The sequence below is a fragment of the Nyctereutes procyonoides genome, unplaced genomic scaffold (genome assembly GCF_905146905.1).
Source record: "Nyctereutes procyonoides isolate TBG_1078 unplaced genomic scaffold, NYPRO_anot_genome, whole genome shotgun sequence".
In the NCBI taxonomy this organism is placed as follows: Eukaryota; Metazoa; Chordata; class Mammalia; order Carnivora; family Canidae; genus Nyctereutes; species Nyctereutes procyonoides.
The window spans coordinates 13,728,284-13,745,136 of record NW_026575160.1 but is presented as its reverse complement, the minus strand read 5'-3'; the positions used below and the strand labels follow the sequence as shown (position 1 = coordinate 13,745,136).

General features: G+C 35.8%; 1 protein-coding gene across 1 annotated transcript in view; it reads left to right on the top strand.

Annotated features, from left to right (window-relative positions):
* Window positions 1-16,853, top strand: part of SKAP2 (src kinase associated phosphoprotein 2) — a 175,926-nt gene that overhangs the window by 104,460 nt on the left and 54,613 nt on the right. The window contains 3 exon segments of the mRNA XM_055314851.1: window positions 12,589-12,713; window positions 13,573-13,636; window positions 14,177-14,314. Of these exon segments, the coding sequence (XP_055170826.1) occupies window positions 12,589-12,713; window positions 13,573-13,636; window positions 14,177-14,314 (327 nt within the window).

Below are 16,853 nucleotides of genomic sequence, written 5' to 3'. Positions count from 1 at the left end.
GAATTGAGATCATGATCTTACTTTTCCACGAAGAAATATCGTCTATTTCTTAAGACTAGGAGATGGAGGTTTCATATCCTTGTGACTCTGGTTCAGTTAGGTTTCTCATTTCTAATTTCTTTAAGACTCAGTGAATGCTAATGTTTGTTTCCTCCATTCCTAGTCCTAACTGGGATATACAACTGTTAGATCAAAGATTAGCAAGAGTTTTCCCAAAACTTAAGGAATGTTTACATTTATTACAAATAAGCATATTTATTTCAGTAAATAGATTCTAGTTATTTTGCGGAGGTATTAGTTAAATTCCTTTTTCTGTTCTTGACAAGAACTTATGGTAAGAATGATCTTTGTAATTTGTATTTTAACTTTTTTTGTACACTTAACCATCTGTACCATCACCGCTTTTTAAAAATTACTCTTCCGGTGGTCTTATTTTATGTAGATATTTAAGGATGTGGTGTATCTTTCCACACAACTTTTTCCTGTTACTCTGAAGTAGCCATTGAATGTTCAGGTCTTTTTTTAGCAGTTGTTTTGGCTACTTTAGAATTTTTGGCCAGTTCTTTTTGGGACTCAGAAAACAGATTTGTTTTTAGACATTTTTTAATTGTTTGGCATGATCCTAATTTCCTTCCTTTGTATCTCTTTCTTTTTAGGAAAATGTACATGTCACGTGAAACTTTTTCTTTTGTGAAACCAGAAAGCCAATTTGTATAGCCTGGTTTATTATGTATGTGAATCATTTGCCTAAACCTTGGAAAGAGCTCTTTAGATATATGAGAACTGTAATCTTCCAACTAAGTAGGGTTTAGATAAATGGATTACAGAGGCACAGAAGGAGTTGATACCACTTAATAGGTTAAACTGTACTTTGTTACTGTTTGACAGATGCATAGTTCACATTTTATAACTTACTATGTGTGTCAAAAAACATTTTGACCCATCAGGATAGTAATGGCTTAGAAAGAGTAGTTCCAGCCTCTAGGGTAAATAATGCACTTACCTTTGTAACCATAAATAATATCTGTATTTATTATTCATGACCATTTGTAGCCCTTAAGATAGATAGATAGGTAGATAGATATAGATATAGATTTATTTTATCACTTTATGAAATCACATCCATCCTTTTTTCCCTTTCCTGTTCCTTTGATTGTCACAAATCCTATTCATCAAACTTCTTAGGTTTTAGCTATTCAGAGTACCATCAAGGTAGTCATTCATTCACTTATTTATTCATTTTTTATTGAATAAGTATTTACTGGATACTGGGTACTGGGGATCCAGAGATAATCCTGTTTTAGAGATCCTCCCAGTTTAAGTTTTGTGGGTATCAGTGAGAGGAAGAGGAAATCATGAGATTAGAGGAGGGGCTGAGTAGGTAAACTGATCATTTCAATGCAGAACAGTAAGTGATTTAAATACAATGTCTTTGAATAAGAAGGGAGCAATGGCTAACTGCCTAGGGAAGTTAGGGATTACTTCCTTATGGAGAGAACCCTTCGCTGGGCCTTAAAGAATGAGTAGGAATTTGTCAGGTGAAGAAGGGGTAAAATGGGCATTCGAGGCAGGGGAACAGCTGAGATTCTGAGCTGTGAAAGCCCTCAGATGATGCCATGGTTGGAATTGAGTTAGAGCACAGAGTGAGTGAGGGGAGGGGGCCACAGGGCTAAAGTGGATTTGAATCAGGTTGACAAGAGCTTTATGAGAATAAGGGCTTTGCTAAATATTCCGTCTGAAACATGACCTTTAAGCATAGGGCTCTACCACCAGATTTGAATTTTAGGAAGCAATCATGATAGGCTTGTGGAGGATGAATTGGAATGGGTAGAGACTAGCTACTGAACTAGGCTAGGCAGGAAAGGTTAGTAGTCACAGCTCCTGGGAGTCATACTAAGGATTTTTGTGCAGACTTTTCTGGCTCCAAAGCCATATTCTTTCTACATCTTGGTTGTTATCAGCCCCTCTAATATGTGTATAAATGATAGCCCATTTAGGAACCTGTTCCAAAGTCATGGCTTTTGTTTTGTATTTTTTCTATTTAACCTCTATATGATCTTGAATCAGCATTATGAACCTTATCTCTTCCCACTTTTTAGAGAGAAGCAGTTTATAGTATCTCTTTTATTCCTACTCAGCAGGTTTTGTTGCCCTAACCTCCACTCCCCAATTAAAGAAAGTTCTAGTTGCCATTTAGTATGTGGCAGCTGCAAGTTATCTTTCGTCTTACCAAGTCTTCTAAAATGTACATCAAAAGTTATTTATTATACCATATGTTTATAATTTTTTCATTGTAGTATCTTTTCAACATATAGTAAAAGTCACTAAAGAATTGGACCTAATTTGTGCTTTTCTATACACTAATAATAATGAACTACCAGAAAGAGAAAAAAAAATCAGTCTTATTCACAATTGTATCAGAAAGAATAAAATATCTAGGAATAAATTTAACCACAGAGGGGAAAGACCTACATATTGAAAACTATAAGACATTAATGAAAGAAATTGAAGAAGTCACAAATAAATAGAAAGATATTATGCGCTTCTGGTTTGGAAGAAGCAATAATGTTAAATGTCCATACTATGCAAAGAAATGTACAGAGTCGTTATAACCCTTATCAAAATTCCTATGGCATTTTTTAAAGAAATAGAACAAACAATCCTAGAATTTGTATGAATCTACAAACAAACAAAAAAACAAATAGCCATAGCAACCTTGGGAAAGAATAAAGCTGGACACATCACCTGTCCTGATTTCAGACTATACTACAAAGTCAGAGTAATTAAAATAGTATGGTATTGGCATAAAAGCAGATACATAGATCAGTGGAACAGAATAAAGAGCCCAAAAATAAATCACACATATATGGTCAATTAATTTATGGCAGAGAAGCCAAGAGTATACAATGAGGAAAATACAGTCTCTTCAATAAATGGTACTAGGAAAACCGGACAGCCACATGCAACAGAATAACTGGACCGCTATCTTAACCATGCACAAAAAGTAACTCAAAATGTATTGAAGACTTGAAAGTAAGACCTGAAACCATAAAACTCCTAGAAGAAAAACAGGCGTAAGCCCCTTGACATTGATCTTGGTGATGATTTTTAGAATCTGACATCAAAAGCAAAAAGAACAAAAGCAAAAATAAATAACTGGAACATGTCATACTAAATAGCTTCTGCTAAGCAAAAGAAACCATCAGCAAAAAGAAAGCCAACCCACTGAATGGGAAAAATATTTGCAAATAATATATTTGATAAGATGTATAAAGAACTCCTATAACTCAGTAGCCAAAAAAAATCCAATTAAAAAATAGGCAGATTTCAAAAATCCAATTAAAAATTTACCAAAGAAGACATTCAGATGGCAACAGGTACATAAAAAGATGCTCAGCATCACACATCATCAGGGAAATGCAAATCAACACCACAATGAATATCACCTCACAGCTGTTAAAATGGGTGTCAGAAAGCAATAAATAGTTAGTATTGGTAAGGTTGTGGAGAAAAGGGAACCCCTGTGCACTGTTCGTGGGAATGTAAATTGGTGCAGCCACTATGGAAAACAGTATGGAGGTTCCTCAAAAAATTAAAAATAGAATTACTATATGATCCAGCAATTCCACTTTTGGGTATTTATCTGAAGAAGATGAAAACACTAATTTGAAGAGATATATGCATTCCATGTTAACCACAGCATTATTTACACTAGCCAAGACGTGGAAACAACCTAGGTGTCCATTGATAGATAAATGGCTAAACTGTGATTTATATATATATTTTTATTTATTTATATTTATATAAATGTATATAAATAAATATATATAAAATGTATAAATAATATATATCCATAGATATCCATACATATATATGTATATATATTAAATACATACAATGGAATATTATTCAGCCATAAAAAGAATGAAATCTTACTCTTTGCCACAACATGAGTAGATCTCAAGGGGCATTATGCTAAGTGAAATAAACAGAAAGACAAATACTACATGATCTCTCTTATATGTAGAATCTTAAGGAAATAAAGAAAAAATATACCAAGCTCATAGGTATGAGAACAGATTGGTGGTTGCTAGTGGCTATTTAAAAAACTTACCATTTTGTTTGTGTGAAAAAGCATAGTAATATCTTTGTTATTCCTTAAGAAATAGCAGTAATTCTACTTACCAGAAATTATTCCAATTTTATAGACTTTTGGGCCTTTGCTATACAAGTATTAACTTTAAAGTTTATCACAATAAATATTAAAAGGATGTATTTTCTGCTTTTATAATTAAGGGGCCCTGTGATGTGGAGGGTAGTTAATATGTACATCTGATATTTAGTGGAATTTCATTAACATGCAGAAATATTCAGGTACAAACCAAATCTTATTACGGGCGTGACGATGACAGATCAGATTGGCTTGCAATAAAACAGAACACAGTTTGATTTAAGAATATATATATAGATTGAAAATATGTATAGATTGAATATAGGCATATTTTGGGTCAAACTGTATACTTTTATGTATCTACATAAATCTATTGATTGTAGATTTTCTTTGAACACATATGTGTTGGGTATTGTTAATGCAGAATGGTATAATACATTGGCTCGGAGGAGTGGGCACAGAGGACTCATAAAATGGGATGATATGGAGAAGCCAGCTCACTGGGGCAGGAGGTGAGTGAGGGCTTGTGAGCTGGGAAGGGAGGGGCAGGTTGTTACATGCCCCAGGCTGGAACTTGGCCTTTCCTGTGTAAGGGACAGTTAATGTTTGTGAGCGTGGAAGGTGACTGGATGGCATGAGAGACTCCAGTTGGATGTTGAAAAGATCATGTTGACAGTTGTCAGGAGAAGGTGAGATTGGAGAAGGTGAGACTGGAGGCCAGATGTGTGCTTAAGCTGAGAGTCCAGGGAGGTTGTTTAGCACCTTATGTGCATGACGAAGCTGTAGGTTATCACACATGCTTTTAGCTCCTGTCATTTGCATGAATAGTAGGAGTGCCATTTATTCTTTAATTATCATAGGAGAGTCCAAGTCCCTGCTCCGCTGTGTCGGGTATACTTGGACCCAAGCTCGAGCTTGTAAATAAACCCTCGTGTGTTTGAAAAAAAAAAAAAAAAGATCATAGGAGACTCCAAGAGGATAATATGAATAGGATAGTAAGATCATCTTTGTGTAATGTTTATCTTAACAATAGCTATGTGTTATGTTAGTCTAATAGACCATATTGTAATGATCTGATTTTCAGTTGTAGTGGAAAACAGTTAAGTATAGCCAAAAAAGGAGAAACAGGGCTTTAAATTCCCATTCTACAAAAATGCTTGTAATTTATTCATTCTCCATTCACTGCTACTTCATACTGCCTTGTTTTTAAATCAGTTTATACCTGTGGTTGAAAATATGCACAAACACCACTTGGTTTTTATGCTTGCAGTGTACTTTTATTTTAAAGGGGGGAAAAAAGGTTTTGGAAATACCTAAAATTTCCTGCGACCAGACCATATGAGCCACACTGTTAATTCTAACTAAAGTGTTCCCTTTGGACTCATAAATATTGCCTGTGTTTATTACTCAGGGCCACTTGGGGCTCTCAAGTAACAAATATATATATAGCATATAGTATTTTTCACTTAAAATAGTAATAATTTTATATTTCCTCACAGTATGACTCAAGTGGCTGAATTAGCATTGGCAGCTGTATTTCTGTGAGCTGTACAAACAAGAAAAAATGTTCATGTATCTTTACCTGAGGGCCTAGAGCCACTTGTTAATCAGTTTCATGAAGTTTAATGGAAAGGTTTAGTATTAAGGGGCATATTTTCCTTTTTCCTACAAATAAGCATTAATAACTATAGAAATGGCAAGAGTTTCTCACCAAGGAGAAAGGCCTTGAATATAAACAGATGTTACCAAAAATTTCTGAATGCATTGCATATCTTTCTGTTTGCTGGCCATTTGTTCCAAGTTAGCATTCTTGGTGTAAACAACAAAAACCAACTTTTATTATGCAGAAAAGGAAATTATTGGGGGAATATTGGCTCTCAGGCAGAATTGATGGGAAGGCTAAACAACCAGGCTCAGAAAGCAGGCAAGGTCTAAGGGAGGTAAGGTAGCTATAACTTTGGCCAGTCTCTGCCCCAAGGAGAGTCTGGTTGGGACACAATGTTGTCCCTCCTTTTTTGTACTGCCACCCATCGGCGAATGCCACTGACACAGGAATGACATCAGAGCTCTCCCCTGATTCTTTTGTTACTCCATATGGATTTAGGTCCAGTCTGGAACATCTGATTGACTGACAAGAGGGAAAATATGCCTCCCTCTGGCTTCTGTGGTGGGAAGCTTGCTCTTCACCTTAAGGATCTCAGGACTAAAATAGGAAAGATACTTAGTTGCTAGGGATCCTCAAATGACAAATGCCCACACCTTATAGGATGCTAAATGATCTGGAATTATTTAGTTGCTGTATTTAGTTGGGTTTATTTATTTACTATCTTGGAAATGGTAGGAGAGTGGTTGGTGTTTTTTTTTTTTTTTAAGATTTCATTTATTTATTTATTCATGAAAGACACACACACACACACACACACACAGAGGCAGAGACACAGGCAGAGGGAGAAGCAGGCTCCATGCAGGGAGCCCAATGTGGGACTCGATCCCTGGTCTCCAGGATCAGGCCCTGAGCCGAAGGCAGACACTCAACTGGTAAGCTACCCAGGCTTCCCTAATGGTTGGTGTTTTAAGCATACTTTCTGAGAGCCAGTGAAAGAGAAAAAGCAAGCATATTTACAAGAAAAATAGGACTGATTGGAAAAATAGGTGGCAATGGGGTGGAGGAAGAGAATGTAGGGGCAGTTGATGAAGAAAAAGGAAGAACCCAAGAATGATGCTCAGTTTTCTGGTTTGGAGACTTCAGTTAATGGAGGTACCATTGATTGAGAAGTAGGACATAACAAGAAAGATCACAAGTGTTGCAGGAGTGGGGATAAGATGATCTCTATGTGGGAATAATATTGTGCCCATAACATTAAATAAGTGAAACATGTAGTGAGGAAAGGAAGATTTGAAAGGAAGATTTGTTTTTTTTTTAATAAATTTTTATTGGTGTTCAATTTACCAACATACAGAATAACACCCAGTGCTCATCCCGTCAAGTGTCCCCCTCAGTGCCCGTCACCCATTCACCCCCACCCCCCGCCCTCCTCCCCTTCCACCACCCCTAGTTCATTTCCCAGAGTTAGGAGTCTTCATGTTCTGTCTCCCTGAAAGGAAGATTTGGATACAAAATCCTGAAGCTGGGGGATCCCTGGTTGACTCAGCGGTTTGGCATCTGCCTTCGTCCCAGAGCCTGATCCTGGAGTCTCGGGATTGAGTTCCACGTTGGGCTTCCTGCATGGAGCCTGCTTCTCCCTCTGCCTGTGTCTCTGCCTCTCTCTCTCTGTGTGTCTTTCATGAATAAATAAATAAAATCTTAAAAAAAATCCTGAAGCTAGACTAAAAATAGGGAATTATGAATCACAAGATACTGATAGAAGTATAATCCTTAGGATTGGGTGAGTTGCCCAGAGAAAACTATAAAGCAGGAAGAGAGCAAGATTTAGAACATAATGCATCACGGCAGTTTAAGAGGTAGGCAAAGGTAGAGGAGCACATAAAGGAAGCTGAGAAAGTTGGACCCAAGTTGCAGGAGGAAATGCAAGATAACATTCATCTTCTCTACCAAGATTTCATAGATTGCATATTCTAGAACAGTGGTTTTTCACACATTAGTGTGTGTATCAAAATCACCTAGGAAACGTGCTAAAACTTTGGTTTCCTTAGACCCACCCCCAGAGATTTCCATATAGCAAGTGCAAAGTAGTATCCATTTCTGTATTTTTAATCGGTATGCAAGATTCTAACATACATGGTGATTCTTGAAATGTATTTTGAGAAACATCTTTCTAGGAGACAGTGTGAAGTGGTTGTAAAAGGGCTTTGAAATCACTTATGTTAGGGTCTGGCTTTTATGACCTACTGGTTATGTGGCCGTGAGCAAATAGGTTGTTTTAAGGTTTGTTTTTCCATCAGTGCTGAGGGATATAATAAATACCTTCTTTCTCTTAGAATTATTTCATGGTGTAGATAAGATGTTTTATTAAATTCCTGGGTCTACAGGAAGGAGCTCAGGAAATGTGAATTGTCTTTTGAGCACTTAAGAAACCCAAAACACAGCTGTAAACCTAAAAGGCGGTGAAAAAGTAGAAGGAAATAGCTATCATTAACCTCATGCATTTTGTTTTGTAAGAGATTAGAGTCAGCTGCTTTGTACCTTGAACCTATGGAATTAGAATTGTATAAAATTAAGTTACTGATTTAATAGATTTTATTATCTAGTTTCTCCTGGCAGACTTCAGTTCTGTAGACATTAAATTTGAACAGCATGATATAGGCAAGGTTAAAGTGTGAAATAGAAGACCAAGGAAATTTAATAGAGGGGCAAACACCTCAAAAATCCCACGGGCATCAATGTGTTATAAAACCAAATACTCAAATTAATACTATTAAATCATTGAGAAAATGTTATATTATGCTTAAAAGAATTGTTTGAGAAGTTAGGGAAGTATATCTTTCAGAAAGATTTCTATTATAACAACTAACATTTATAGGTGTTTAGTACTTAAAGGAATAAGCTATTTGGGAAGTTGACCTACATGTAATATTTTTTAGTCTTTTGCAACTTTGGATAAATCAACTTATATGACTTTATTTCTCATTTAATTGGCATGTTACTGTTTTTTTTTTTTTTTTAACAGTCTGTCTTAAGTCAACAAATATCCTAGAAACTATCCTAGAAGGCACGGTGGACTTACCTATATATCAATTATTATGGATTGTTTTATACTGCTGTGGTTTTCTCCTTTTTCTGGAAGTAATGCTAATTTGAGGAAAGAAGAGCAGAGTCTTATAAAAGACTCTGAGTAGTCTTTGTAGTCTTATCGACACTCATTTTGTGTCTTGAATTTTCTGCCCCACATTGGCTAATAAGAAATATGGCTACTTTATGGTCATGCATTTGCAAAAAACTATTGAGAAAGAGTTATAAATTACCCTCCATTCTCTTCAACCTTTCTGGTCCCATACTTCTACCCTCACTTGGATGCTTATGTGATTATTTATTCCCAAATATTCAACTATCAGCTGAATAGGTCTAGTATTAGTTTCTTTTTATTATTAGTTTTATTTGGTTAGAAAATACCACCTTATGTTTTATATAAACCTAGGTCTGTCTTTGAGTGAGGCTTTCTTCTGCTATGTCTTTGATTATTGGCTCTGTGTTATTTGTTACTCATCTGGACCACCCACTTTTTCTTAAATTTTATTTGTCAGTCTTCCATATCCATCACATTCCTTTTGTTTCTCTTCTCCTTTATTCTTTTATTTCTTTCTTACCTACTGAGGTAGAAAGTTTTAGGTCTATCTGATCTAATTTTTCAACATTATTCAAAATTTTCAACTTTTTATCACTTTAATAAATCATTTGTTTTGCTACTGCATTTTCCATTTCTTTATACAGTGCTTTCCCCTTAGTTTACTAGTTCCATTCCAATTTCTGTCTCAGCCATCTCGCTTTTTATTTTATATTACATTGTTTTATCTTTCATCTCTTTAAGATTTCTTTTTACTTTATAAAGGATGCAGAACTATTGTTTAAAGTTTTTATCTGTTTCTCCTAGTTTTGTTCTTGCTTTTTACATCCTGAATGCTATGTTACATTTTTGTATCACATAGTATTTTTATGACACCTGGATTAATTTGTTTACTTTTCTTCTTTTACTTATGTTTGAATGTTATATATCCTTGTCTCTGTCATTGGGGTACTTATCTCTAGATTGGATTTGTGGCCTGTCCCTGGTTCATCTGACTAGAGGCTGTTCATTCCTCCTCTTAGGCTCTAACAGAAGATCTAATACATGGTCCTATAGCATATTTTTGGAAGTTTTGTCTATAGTGGATCTGCTAGTCTAAGGAGAGGTCACCTAATTTGGCTGCCTGGTTGTCTTATTTCTAGATAATCTAGCACAAGGTTTCCTGCTCCCTGCATCTTTCCCAAACTCAGTCTTTGTATAGTACTGATTTTATATCTCCAGATGAATTTCCATCCCCACTGATGTTACATTGCCAAGAATTTTAGACCCAGATTAAAGATAGAAAGCATGGGCCTTAGATGAGGTGGACCAAGTGATTAGAGCGATTGAGCCCTCATGCAGCAAGGGAGCTTACCCTCTTTCATCTGGTCTTTGAAATCCTTCTTTTCTTGGGAAGTCTAAATAAATCTCTCCAAATTGTTCTGTATGGCTTTAATATTTGGCCTCTGACTTATTTCCATTTTTTTGTAATGAAAATTATATCTTTTGAAGTCCAGTGGATCTCTGAGCAATATTCCAGGAGCACTTAAATTTGTATCGTGTATGTATGTTGTAGTGGGAAGGTAGGAAAGTCTGGTAAAGTGTTACTAGATTTTGTCTCACCATACTTGTAATGCTCCCTCGCTTGTTTTATTTATTTATTTATTTTAAAAAAGATTTTATTTATTTATTCATGAGAGACACACAGAGAGAGGCAGAGACACAGGCAGAGGGAAATGCAGGCTCCCTGTGGGGAGACCGATGCGGGACTCAACCCCGGGACTCCAGGATCAGGCTCTGGGCTGAAGGCAGCACTAAAACCTCTGAGCCTCCCAGGCTGCCCTCCCTTGCTTGTTTTAAATGCTTGATAAATTTGTTCAGTGAGTGAATGAATGACTTAGTCTTTTTTGAGAATTTAAGGTTAAGCAGTAATGCTTAACCATTTATTATTTTAACTTTTTCCTCAGTAGTATTTTTCTAGTTAGATATTTTGCGAAATCTGTTCTGGGAGTAGCAGTTCCATATAATGTTCTATGAAAAAAGGTTTCCATGGACAATCTTGGGAAGTGCTGTGTACTAAATCTTTCTCATAGAGATGCAATCAATATGTAAATATATAAAGGACCTCAAGGAGGCCTGGATTAACAAAACCTGGTTAACTCTTTTTAATTCAGTACTTCCCCAAATTTATTTGATCCTAGACAGCTATCACTATCCCATAAAACATTCTTTGAGAAATGCTGCCCTAAGTTTTGCTTTTTTTCTGAACATGATAGAGTACATTGGAGACTTTTTCCATAGGCAAACTGCTAATTTTTAGCTCATGGAGAGATGTAAAGTATGACTTAATATGATTAGAATATTCAGATTTTTTTTCTCATTTGATGTTTTGAACAAGATATAATCTCAGTAACTTTTTAAAAATGTATGTTACTTCAGCCATTACATTAGCATATTTAAGAAAAGGAGATAAATGTTTTCTTGGTTCACAGAGCTGAGAGAGCCCTCCCTCCCATGATAGGAAGCATTTCTATATTTCCCCCGACCTCAGTAAAAGAGACAGTTGCCCTCACTCATGATCCTGATATTGTGTGTTAATCTAGGAAGGGAACCTATAGTGGTGCAGTTTTTCTACCAAGATGGTATAACTGGGTGAAGTAAGAAAGCAGACTAATTTTATTTCAGTTTCAGAGTATTAAATCCTTTGTATTTCTATTTTGTCTTTAAAACAATATCTGACTAAAGCTCAAGTTGTCTTTTCTTTTGCCTCTTTGGCATGTAGGATTCAGATGTGCTTTACTAGCTTATGTGTTCACAGACTGCTTAAGGAACCTACTTTTCTTTGATTTTATTTCAGGAGCTCATGAGTCCATACTTGCTCTACCTCTCCTTTCCATCCGAATACTTTGTTTTTTCCCTTTGTAGCTTTTTATGATTAGTAGTCTTGTTTTGCTTTGCTTTTTAAATTTACAGTTTAGTTTGTACCAATTTAGGAGATATTTTAAAAAATAAGAGCTGTGTTTTAGAGACTTTTCTGGAGGCAGTGTGTTAGAAAGTGGTAATGAGAAAGGATGATGTTAAAAAAGCTCAGTGACTTTCGGCTGCAGGTTTTCCCACCAGCTTGTAAATCTGAGAGAGTGGGGATCCCTGGGTGGCTCAGCGGTTTAGTGCCTGCCTTTGGCCCAGGGCGCGATCCTGGAGTTCTGGGATCAAGTCCCACATCAGGCTCCCTGCATGGAGCCTGCTTCTCCCTCTGCCTGTGTGTCTGCCTCTCTCTCCCCCTATGTCTATCATGAATAAATAAATAAAATCTTTTAAAAAAATAAAATAAATCTGAGAGAGCCATGGATTTGTAGTAGTTTTGTCCTGCAAGTTCCAAGTTCCAGTTCTTGGATATTTCCTACAAGAAAGTGTCCTGTTCCCATACTTCCTTATGAATAAGGCTATCTTCAGACCTCTCCCTCTCCTTCCCTAAGATATCCTTTGTAAACCCAAGCATCCCAAACACTTCTGTAACTTTAGAATTAGAAGTTATATCTAGAAACGTTATTTAAACACTAAATGCTGTGAAAACAATATGACCAAATAATACCCTTTCCAAGAATTGACAGAGAAAATCTAAATAAAAGATAATCAACTGGGCATTTATATTCACTGCAGTAAATGAAATTCTAACTTTCCTTTTATCTTCCTCAGACAAGCAACAGAAGGGTGAATTTGCAATAGATGGCTACAATGTCAGAATGAATAACACTCTCAGGAAGGATGGAAAGAAAGATTGCTGTTTTGAAATCTCTGCTCCTGATAAACGTATCTATCAGGTTGGAGTTTTTGTGTTGTTTTGAAATTAAGTTGATAACATGTTCTGATTTCATTTATAAAGACATTAACATTTTGTTAAAACAACTCTCCCCGACATATAAATAATAATAAAAATACTGATTTTATACAGTGAACATTCATATAAGAAGAAATACATTTAAAAAAAATTTCAGATTAGAGTGATACCTTCTTGAAAGAGAACAAGGATATCTAATTTATCAACTACTTCACATGTTGCATTTATATCTATTTTAATAGCACTGTGATTTCTTAAAAGAATTACATAGCAGAAAGAGTAAAATTATCAAAAGAAAAATATCAGAGTGTTAATGCATATTGTATTGCTTAGAGTTGTGGGAGAAAACGAAGGTAAAGGCACATATCAGCTCAGTGATTCAGGAGCTATCAGCTAGCATCAATATGGAATGTATGTTTAATAAGTTTTAAGTATCTGAGATTGCAGTTGAAAGCCAGTTAATTAAGTTGTCAGGTAGTGTGTTGGAATCTGACAAGAACATTTTTAAGAAAACTGTACCCGGCAGTCTAAAGAAATTCATGGGTGTCTTCTAATTGTCAAGGGCAAATTTTGTTCATCAGTTCTGTCTTTGACATTGATGAAGAGAAGCAGCTTTTTTTCCTGCACAGCTGCCAGCTGCTGATCAGAGTTTCAAATCCATCATCCTCTGCTTCAATTACGTAAATTTGTCAAAATTAACTGTACATTATAAGAAGCATCCTTGCAAGAAAAGTAGTACTAGACATGAAAAGAATTACTAATGGTCTTAAAGAAGTGATAAGAATGCAACATACCTTTCATTTTCACTGTGGTGATTTTTTATTATTTATTTTTTTTATTAGTTCACAGCAGCTTCTCCCAAAGATGCTGAAGAATGGGTACAGCAGCTAAAATTTGTATTACAAGGTAAGAGCAATCAGTTGAACTAGTCATTGCCGTCTTTAAATATTGAATAGCTGAGTGAATTTGGATTTTCAGGGCAGCCTGGGTGGCTCCATGGTTTAGCGCCACCTTTGGCCCAGAGTGTGATCCTGGAGACCTGGAATCAAGTCCCACGTCATGCTTCCCTGCATGGAGCCTGCTTCTCCCTCTGCCTGTGTGTCTCTGCCTTTCTCTCTTTCTGTCTCTCATGAATAAATAAATAAAATCTTAAAAAAAAAAAAGAATTTGGATTTTCATATACAAAAGGTTATTGACTCCTGTGGGATTGCCAAGGTAACAGGACTAGTACACTTCGGATTTCTAAGTGTTTTTTCTATAAGTACCAATTGGCAGCTTTGCAATTCACATATTTATGTAATAATCAGTTATTAAAAATGCTTCGAGTTAAGGATATAGCATGTAATAATATTGTGACTCTGGAGGGCTGCATTAGTTTAGAAAATAGGGTTTTGAAAACACCTTTTGGGTTCCTAAAAAAATTGCCTCATGCAACATATTTTTCAGACATGGGATCTGATGTTATTCCTGAAGATGATGATGAAAGAGGAGAATTATATGATGATGTTGACCATCCTCTACCAACCAGCAGCCCACCAGCAAGCAGCCAACCAACTGATGATGAAATTTATGAAGAACTTCCAGGTATTTATCATCTGGTGATTCATTTAAGGATTTTAGAGTTTTTTTTTACCCCCTAATGTCATATATCATCAAGTTGACAACTTGAGTGGAAATGGTGAGCTATTAAAAACAAGGACAAAGAAAATCCTCAAAACTCTATGTTATAATAAAGGGTTCTGCTTGAGGTATTTCCAGTGAGTGGATGTACGCTTATATAAAGTGAGTGGAATGTTAAGATGGAGCAGATACAGTCCTAATCTCATGGGACTTTTGGCTCATTAGCATTGTTTATGCTACATAATTTTTTAATTAAAAAATTGACTTGCCTTACAGTTTTTTCCACCAACTCACACATCATTTTTTATTTATATATCTTGGAACTTCCATTAACCAGAAGTTCTGTGCACACCCCATATGTCAACAACTTCTGCCTCATATATTTCTCTTTGCTGTGGTGTACTGCATTGTCTTGGAGGAATATTGTTGAACTATAAACAAAGGCCTTTTGAGGCTTGAAGTTTTCTCACTTGATATTTTATCATCGATATGAATAAGTTTTCTCATTCTACATTTTCCAGGCATGGTTTAGTGTTCGTATGCCTCAGTATCTGTTACATAACATAAAATTAATGGTCTATTAGCTGTTTGACTTGTAGTTTTGAGGGTCAAGCTAAAACCGAAAGATAGGTATCTGTAACTTAGGATACCTAGAATATAAACACCTTCAGGGAATCACTGCATTATTAATATTATAGGTTGAAATGAGCTTTTCTCTGTCTATTAAAAAATCAATAGAGGAGAAAGAGGGATTATGAGTAAGATAAGTGAGATTTAACCAACATCTTATGCAGAGAAGATGCTTTTCTCTGAATAGAATGATTTAACAGCATCGTATAAACCTTTAAAATTGAACTCAATGTTCCAAATTAACATACAAATATCATTTTCAATGAAGTCACTGGGCACAATAATAACTAGCACATGGACTTCAGAGCCAAAAAGTTTAAATTCTGAGTGTGCCATTTACTAGCTCAGTGACCTTAAAAGTTGTCTTTTCCATCATCCATAATTCTTCATCTTCATCTATAAAATTCCTTTTTTTTCATCAATAAAATGGGAATAATATCATGGTGGGAGGAATGAGGTGATGTATCTGAGTATCTCAGCACACGACAAGCCGACAATAAACTGTAACATCATCATTATTGTTTTCATTATTATATCAGATAAATTCTTGCAAGTGTTTATGTGAAGGCATAAGAATGGTTTTCTGATCAGGTAAGAATTAATGATTGTAATAGTATTATAATTTCAAGTACTACAAAAACTACTCAAATATGCATCTACATACTGTTTTTTACTACCCTAGAAGATGATTGGTCTAAAAGCATAATTTTGTGGGAAATAGTAATCTGTATCTTTTTAATATTTTAATGGAACTGTATGTTTATAACTCCTTCCTTTTTGATTTATCTGAGGGAAATGGCATCTGCCATAGCATTATCTTCAAGTCAGGAAGACTATTTTCTGACCGTTTGTTTTTAGTCACACCATATCATTAACACATTTATTTTAGTTTTAAAAATGTTCGAAAGAGTTTGCAAGAATGTTCACCAATGTAAAATGGGAAGAAAGCAGCATCTTTGAACATATTTCTGTCACACACCTTTTATTCCTTTAAAACCCTGCGTGAATGAGTTACGTTACAATTGTTGACTTGACTGTTAATTAAGTTCTATGTTTCTTCAACTTGATTGTCCTGCCACCACTCCCCCTCACCCCCAAATAAACATTGGTGAGATCAAATATTCATTGTCACCTTCCTAACAAAGGTCCAAAGAAGATCTCTGTTAAGTTGCTTGAAATCTTAAAAATATGAAACATCTTTTATTTTCTCTCACTGCAGATGCTCTGCTTCATCCCCTTTTTTGGCCTGGGGCCACATAATTGTTGGAAATAACTGGTTATTCTTTAAGTAGTCTTACTTCTTGCTGAGGTACTGGAAGAAATCTAAGCTGTTCTGGGATTCCTTGCCCCTGCCTGGGATCCTGGTTGCCGTACAAAGTGATTGAGCTTGATAGAGCCTGCAAATGTCCCCCTGGGAAGGACGCTGGGGTAGCAGCTGTGGAATGTCTCCTCCTTCTTTCTTCCCCAGTATACCATAGAGCCTCTAGGACATCTGCACAGTTCAAGTCTGTCAGGTTTGAGCCAGCCACTACAGAGTGGATTTTGCTGAGAGAGAGTCCTCAGAGTTGTCTCTCAAAGTTTTTTGAGGTTTTGTTTGATAAAATACCTAACACAAGAAAGTCACTTTTCTTTCTTTAAACGAGGATCTCTCATTCAGGATAAGCATGGCAGTAGTTGCTTTCAGTTCTGTGAGATATGAATATAATTCTGAGAGTAGGTGAAAACAGTGGAAGAGCAGTGAACACATTCACAAACTGTTGGTATTTTTCCAGTTCTGTGCAAAGAACTGCATATCTCTGAAGTCTGACTGGTTAAATTCCAAGAATTAGTTAATACTACCATTTCACCACAATTTTCTGTCCATTATATATAG